This window comes from Liolophura sinensis, chromosome 8 (genome assembly GCF_032854445.1).
Source record: "Liolophura sinensis isolate JHLJ2023 chromosome 8, CUHK_Ljap_v2, whole genome shotgun sequence".
NCBI classification, from domain to species: domain Eukaryota; kingdom Metazoa; phylum Mollusca; class Polyplacophora; order Chitonida; family Chitonidae; genus Liolophura; species Liolophura sinensis.
This window is the reverse complement of record NC_088302.1, coordinates 564,632-573,079: the sequence shown is the minus strand read 5'-3', so window position 1 is coordinate 573,079 and position 8,448 is coordinate 564,632. Positions and strand designations below refer to the sequence as shown.

The window sequence follows — 8,448 nt, the reverse complement described above, 5'->3', positions numbered from 1 at the left end:
AAAATTGTCCCCCACGACAGTTTTGTACCAAAACAACCTCTGCCAACCTCTGAGTACCGTAAGTTTTTTTCATTTCCGAAAAAAAAATTTACTGAAATATTTATATGGCTATAAAACCATAATAAACTTTCTAAATTTTGAAAGTATGACACATTTTAAGTCGCGATGTATTATATTTGCGGTTTATCATTTCCAAAGTTAAATTTATCTTCAAGTCTGGGAAATGGGATACAGACAGTGCCCTTCAGTGCACGCGTAGAGCCGCCATGTTGATGTGGGATTTCATGTTGTACAGCAAGTGAAATGTATATTTCTGGGTGGAAATGTGATTCTTTGAGAGTTTTGACAGCCCGCAGTGTGAAGAGTAGTAGGTAAGTACACACACACAATGTGTAGGGTGCATCCCGTAATCGTTTTTAGTGATTTTTATGCCCGAAATGGACCCCAAATGAGATCAATTTTGGCGCTTAGTGCACGAACTGTTGTGGTTGTGGCGTTCCAAGCTGGATAGCCAACTGCGTGTATCCATAAGGAATTATGTGCACCCGTGGAGTCCTCTACAGACAAGGTGGATTGCTTCTTGCTCTGTCTCAGTTTAATATTTATGTTAGCATCTTGTCAGTGATGAATAAATCCCGTTGTGGGAAAACACCATTGTGGAAAAAATGTCACCCAATTGTAGGAAGAAGCCCCGCAGTTGTAAACAACAAAGCGACGATTTCCCCTTGTGAAGCATGCAGGCGGCATCTCTTATCGGCAGGTTTATGGGGAATTACACTATTACTGGTAAAGATCATTAGATTGCCAGATCATTTACATGTTTACTGTTTTGCAGATTGATGGTGTAGCCGTTAGTGAAAAATTGTTAAAGTTTATAAAAAATAAATCAGATTAATATGTTTTGTTTTGTTTTCAATGCGAAATTAATTTGAAATGCACATCTTAAGTGTCTGTAGGTTTTAGAAATTGTACATTTTAAAAATCTTTATCTTGTACTAAAAATAGTTGAAGTGTGAAACATTTGCTGTTATCCAGGTGCATCTATCATCAGCTGCCGTAGAGCACCACTTGTAAAGACATGAGCAAGGAACACAACCGCTACTCGGCTAATGTACATGATGATAACAGCTATTCTACGAGTCCAAGCGATTCAAGTGCATCAGATAGTGACAGTGACCAGCAGGATAAAGAGTTCTCAATTCGTGAATCAAATTTTAAGGAGGGAAGACTTACCTTGAAAATTTCTGCGACTCGGAAAAGCCTGACACTCCAGGCTGAGCCTGGTAGTGATTTGACACAAACAGACTCTGTTGAAGCAGAATACAGGTCGGTTACCAGTGATACCAGTGACACAATAAAGGATAGTTACGAGGAAAACTTACCAAAAGCAAGCGTGATACAGGCACAAGATAAGCAGGTATATGCTTTTTAAAATTTTTTCTTTTGTTTAATTTCAATAATATTTACAGTACATAGAAAGCTGTATTTTATTGAATGCATAAAACATTTTGAAAAGTGGTCGTATTTATTATGAGCTAATGGAACTACATTGTTTTATCTCACACAACGTTTTGAAGCTTGCTTTTGCATTTCCTCTTTAAGAAGCCCATTCGTCATCTCTGGGGTTGCGAGAGTTCACGCGGATGTAGGCGAAACAGAGTGGGTGCCTTTGCAAACTGCCACAGCTAATAGATGTGATGTTAGAGTACATGTATGTTTCATTGGTGCATTGAGTCAACAGACAGATGTATATTCAGTCTTGCAGCTACCGTCAAATCACATCTTTTACCTATGTTAGTTTGCGAGAACCCCTACGTTGTCTCTCTTATATCTGTGTGAACTCACGAGACCGCTGAAATGCAGATTTGTCTGATAGGAAAGAAAAGTAAATACCATATTGTCTGTGCAAGCATGAAGGTATAGTGTATGATGGTATCATTCCTGTAGAAATGTACATAATTATCTGGTGAGGTATAGCCGCATTCTTCATACATCAGATTAAAGATGAGAACAAGTGTGAACAACAGATGTAAGGTTTTAAGATTTAAGGTGTTATTTAAGGTTTTTTATTCATGAATCATATTAAGTAGTTTAGTATACAGAGATACACAAAATCATAAATGTAAAGATGTATTGTTCTATTTTCTGAATCCAGTAATGTTCAAACGTACAGCGTGTGGCCAGGCCATGCAAGTATGTTGTTATTACATGTACAGTGTATGTGTTGTGGTGATAATCTGTGTGCATGCCCATACTTTTGTCAGAGGCCCTACTTTGTCAGTTTAGTGAATTGTCCATTTTAATGTTACATACATGTGTTGTCCTTCTGAGTATTTCTCTCTACTTGTCCATGTAGATTACTGAACAGTTTTTCATCTTTTATCTATCTTGTTATCCAGTATTGGGGTATCGTGTGTTTTAGTGGTGTTACTTTGAGTTGGCATCATTTTTTTTTTTTTGGAGTCCATTTTCAACCCCCTTTCAATAATTTCACAATCCATGTAGATACTTGTAGGAAGTAGGGTGCATTTGTTCAGTGTACTCCATTTGTCTTCCACATTTGACCCATTGCCACATTTATTCTCTATTGTGGAATTTCTTGCTAATGTAGAAGTTATTTAATGCCATGGACATATCCAGGGTGTTTTTTGTGTCTTTAGGCAGTATGGGCACCTAAGTTTGTGCGCGTAAATAAGTGAACACCAGCAGGCAGCAGAATATCAAAGGATGATTGTTTACTACTCTACCAGGCTGTCCTGTGTTCACCTCCCAGATACCCTAATGCAATATAGAATGTGCTTGAATTTTCTCCCATAAATTCTTCGATTTTTTAAATCACAATGCAGATATTGTTTTTATACAAATCTAAACATACAATACTGGCATGTTTTTCTGCTGTGAAGGAAACTTCTTGTAGGACATGTGCATTGTCTGAAAATTTGCAATGACTGTATTTGACTGGCAAGGTATGAGAAATGCACATTGTCGAAGAAAGTGATGCCGGCTTAGAATTTGTGTATCAGGTGCTTTGGCAACCAAAGACAAAAAACAAGTAGATATGCTACTTGTAGGTAATGAAAATATTTGTCAGAAATGGTGTCAAAAAAATATCTGGATATGTCTGTGGGTGCATTTCCTGTTTTGTAGAACTCTTTGCTGTTCCTCATTAGTTTGCTGTTTGGTAGATATACACGTAGTTTTGCGGTCATGTTAAGGAACTAAGATACATGAAGGTGAACTTAGCTGAACATGTATGTTGTTAATACAGGCACATGTACGTTACATGTTATAACTTATCCACATTTCTCTCCATAGTTAATATGCAAGCTTTAGTCAGTCTTTCAAATTTGTTTGAAATGAGAGGTTTTTTCTTGGACCAAACTAATGGATATTCAGATAATGATATATTTATTAATGCCAGTGAAATATTGAGATATTCCACCACATGTTCTTATGATTTTTTTATTAAATTAACAGAATCATTGCAACCTACATTATTTACTTATAAGACCAATGCCCATTATTAACGCACACATGTTCATAATGATTGTGATTGCAGTAGTCTTGAGGCTGAAATATGAAATAACCTTTTGTGGATGTTGTCAGGGTGCAACCCATTTATGCACCATGAAGTTTAATGTACAACTACATGTACGTGTATCTAGTACATATTTGCTTAGAGTCTTCTGTCATCTTCTCGTCAGATTTCTTAAAAACCCTCACTGTAATATGCTGAAGGATTGACACATCTATACATGTAGGTATCTGCAAGAGGTCAGTTCGACTAGCTTCACATGTCTATACATGCAGCTGTGTTTGTGTATGGTAAAGATTATGTTGATTAAGTTGCATGATAGATTTCAGTTCATGAGGAATGATGTTGTTTCCATGGAAATGGATACCGATATTCTACATGTATTTTACATATGATCGCAGTAATCTTGTACAGTTGAAATAGTTGCAAATGTCTAGTCCTTTCCTTGAAAAGCCCTTTTGTCCTGCGTAAGTGAAAGTTATTCTGTCAATTTAAGGGAAGCCGAGGTATTTAGGATGTTGCCTGTCAGAAGCTGTGCTGTGGAGGGTGTTATTTAATACATGTACATGTAGGTGTAAGGAGCTCAGTGCTGGACTCACTAGCAGCAGAGACCAGCATGACCTGATTTTTGGGAGTGTGTGATGACTAGGAACTTGGCAGGCCTCATAATAGACCAATGGTGGGGTCATTGTGACCTGGATTTTCTGCAGAAATTGGATGTCGCCTGCATTGATAAGCCACAACATGTAGGTGTATGTACATGGTGTGTCAGCCTAAATTCAATATGTGCTTGTTCTGTGTTAATGTTATGAAGATCACACAGAAGCCTACATCTATTAAGTTGGGAGTGGGCTGTGGCCAAGTGGTTGAGGTGCTTATTTTTCAGTCGCAGGGACACATAGGGTGGAGGTTCAATCGTGTCCTCGGTCAAAGATTCACTTGCTCTCTTCGTTCATCATGACCTTGATGACACATTTTACTAGGCTAATACTCAAATGGATAATATGTAACATTTTATATTCTGAAGAAAAGAGTGACATAAAGCTGTGAATAAATTGCATAACAAATTTAACTTGTATACTTATCCTGTGTTCACCAGTAGTTATTCGTTTTAGAACACAAATTCAGTACTTGATCATAGGTGTAGATCTGTACTTGCTGGGTAAGTTTTCAGTGGATGTGGGAACAGTAAAGACAACATGGATTGGTATTGTAGTCATGGCTGTGGCACCCTCTGAACCCTGGGGCAGGAAAAAGAAGTTTTTGAGTTAACCCTCTGTATCATGATGTTTTTGACTGTCACCTTCCTTTGATGTCTTATAATGTATTTAGGCTTGGTCTTTAATTTGCTTACCAGGAGATTTCATTTTGTACTGGGTGTTGTGTTTTTATCTGGGTTAATTGGCATGTCTTTTGATGGCTGCCTTGGGTTGTCATTAGAATTCACAGTGGGCATCCTGACCCGATGTTGGTCACCAGTGATAATGACATGGATAAATGCTTGAGATTGTCTGTGTCCATAATCACAGCTGTCAGACTAAAGTCTGATGAATTGGTCTGGTGTCCCCTTGTGGCCAACCAGGCTCTACAAAGACACTGGGGACTTGAGGGACAAATGACAAACACCTCCAATGACCTTGTGACAGCCAACTGATCAGCTAATCATTGCCAGCCTCTCAGATCAGGTTTTGTTAACAAATTACCCAATTTCAGTCAAGTTGCGGGTTAAACTCTCACTTTCCAAGGTTGTCTAAGTTGAATGTTTCAGGCATTGATGAGTAAATGCTCTTGAAAAAGGTTGCACATTACTTGAACTTCAACATGCATAAATGTAGATTTGATACACTTCAGCTCACATGCATAGGTGTAAGTATTTTTTGTGGCAAGGTCCTATACATGTACCTTCATTTAGAGAGATGAAGTATATTATACCTACATATATTTGCATGTACATGCAGCATTTTATGTTTGGAATGAAAATGAATATCCCACAAATACTTCCCAGGGCACATACCATTACATGTAGTTTAAAAGTGATGTTTTGGAAAGATTTACTGTAATTCTTCAAATCTTACCATGGGCTTAGTCAGTGACCTGTCCACTCGTTTTTTGGACGGATTATTCCCGCAAGGATACAGGAAAACATTCTGGAGACGGCAGAAAGATGGGCGTCAAAACAATCACAAAGAATTTTCCTCTTAGCAGAAGTTCTTAAATGCTTGCGTCTTATTTAAAATAAAACTGTATGCATAGCATTTTAAAGTTGATTTAAAGTTGGCAGAAGTTGATTTGAGTTGTCCGATTTGAAAGTTTAAACGGCAGGATTACTGTTGAAAGATGGTTTACCAATGCTTGCTTTAACATATTACATTTCGGGCATTTTAGGGAATTGTAGAATAGCAAGAATAAGGTAGGGTGCGAGCCGTTTTTTTTAGTGAATTTATCAGCGAGGAATTCTATATGAGCGGAACTGGGCATTGCTGTAGGAATGTAGCTAATAGATCGGCTGCCCGCCACAAGCATAATGGGCAGGTAGTAAATCAGAAAAAAATACAACCTTTTTCACAAAGAATTAACTGAAGATTCTATTTTCCTCTTTTTTAATCGTAAATGTATTGTAAAATATTCTAGTTTGTGTAAAGAACAGGAGTAATATTTTCAATTTATTAATTATGTTAGGGACTTTGTACTTGTCATGCTATAAACATGTGAGTTGTCCACCATCTTGAAATTTTGTAAGTTCAGCAAAGCTTTAACCTAATTTCGACCTGTAAGCAGAGTAACTTCTGAGGTCATAACAAACATCATAACAAGTGATCTAAACTGAGAATTATAGTTTGGTTATCCTATAATTGGAGCAGATGGAACAAGGACAGACTGTGGAGAAAGTGGTGAAGTCAGGGATCGCTAGGCTTCTGTACGTAGCAGAACATTTATTTAACAGAACTACAAATAATAAAAAATAAAACAAAAACAATACAGACACAAGAGAAATTCATTTGTTATAAACAGTTCCATTTGTTACAAAACACAAGAACCTTGATTACCACCACCAACTGTCTTTTCCCATTGTGATAGCTCGTAGGGCCTACCGGCCTACTGGTACATACCACGTAGATTACAATGCACTTCACTTATAACACGGTCGCTGGATTTGTCCCACAACAAGCGCGTAATAATGAAGGAGGGGTGTGGTCACACAGTATGTTGTCTTAACTGAAGCCAAAATAATTCTGGAGGAGCATATCATCTCCTGATGATACATCTGGATGTTGAGACACAGTTATTTATTAAGCAAGGGAATAACAGCATTTGAAGCGGTTGAATTATTTTAAAATTAGATCCAAAAAATGCTTAGAATGCACTTCCAGCCCTCTGAGAACCAGAGCTTCTGTGTACCCCGGCCTGAGTGGGCGGGGATAGTGGACTGGCACTTTCTTAGTCCTGGCCAAGCCACTGATTCTTACTTTGCCTTTTCATGTTTATTGAAGCATATTCTGAGAGCATTATTCTATATTGACTGATAAAATACTTCTAGTGAAGCCTGGAAATTGGCCAAATCAACCAATGTCTCAAACATCAAATTAAAAAGGTGCATACATTGCACTAAAAGTTAAAAGTTGAGGAATTAGTGTAGATCTGCAGATATATATGGAAGTGAGGATGTACAGGAGTCAAGAAATCCTCTACTACAAGCATTGTGGTAGTCATGTCTGTGCTGAGCTAGTACATGGACACGGAACATAAACCCTAGAAAACCGGGCGTGTTTGAGCATTCCAGCTTCGTCTACCAATACACATTACCATTGTTGAAGAAGTGGTAGGGAAAATTCTTCAGTATACAATGACATATACCATAATTGAAGATCAATGACATAAAGAAATAAATAAACACAAATGTAATAACTAGTAAGTAAACTCGTCTGGTTTTAAGGCCATCAAACTTTGTAACACACTTACATGTAGACAGGCATGTAGACAAATGTGCATGAAATACACAAGTAGGGCTTTGTTGACAAACAGTCCCTGCAAAGTTCAGCATTACCTGAGCAATACGAAAGACGTGGAGTTCATGTGACAGGATGTCGGACAGAAGTGCAAGGTCAAACCTCCAGGTACCATACACACGTCATTAAAAACCACTAGCGTTGTTGGCCAAGTTGTGAAGAAAGCTGCAAGTATTACACTTGTAAACACTGGATATCTGTGTTAAAACACTGTGTTATGTGTTGTTGTATGTTGGAGTCTATTGAGTTTGCCCGAGGCTGTGTGTTCATCCTTCTAATTGCTGATACCACATATGAACTCTGACACACTCACTTTTGACATGTACAGTATATATGTGTGCTCTCTCTGAGTGATGTACAGACTGTTGAGCAGTCATTTTCATGTCACATCTACAGTTTACATGTGTTGACATGTACATGTAGGCTGCATTAGAAATAGTGCAGACTTGTAATCAATGTGTGTGTGTACATACAACTGTTTGGGCCAGAATTAAAGTATAATATTTTTAATGTTATGTGACCAACCCTTCTAAAAGGCCCCTACCGAAATTCTTTTTGCGCGTTTTTACAAATGCCAAATTATTTTATTTTGTTTCATTTAATATTTTTTTCTTCAACGATCATTTGAAATGTCGCTCTGTTTTTACAGGTTTCAGGCGTTCTTGCGAGATATACAATTTCCGAAAATCCGAACAAAGGATAGCTATATTTACTGATACGCAGAGATGGCTATGATCCTCAGGCCGGATGATGTGTGCACCCAATGATGACATAGTATCTGTATTCAGCTACCCCATCAGCAAATCTCACTGCATATGCAATACTTAATTTCCAAGTCCGCTTAATACATGGTCTGTCTGCAAGCTAAGACATTTATGCACCTTTTGCAATCATTGGCACTGCTCT

At 37.8% G+C, this 8,448-nt stretch overlaps 1 protein-coding gene across 1 annotated transcript in view; it reads left to right on the top strand.

The window, feature by feature from the left end:
* The first annotated feature begins 258 nt into the window (after positions 1–258).
* LOC135472339 (uncharacterized) overlaps positions 259–8,448 on the top strand; it is a 71,837-nt gene continuing 63,647 nt past the window's right edge. The window contains 2 exon segments of the mRNA XM_064751803.1: positions 259–371; positions 1,036–1,417. Of these exon segments, the coding sequence (XP_064607873.1) occupies positions 1,079–1,417 (339 nt within the window). The 5' untranslated portion in view covers positions 259–371; positions 1,036–1,078.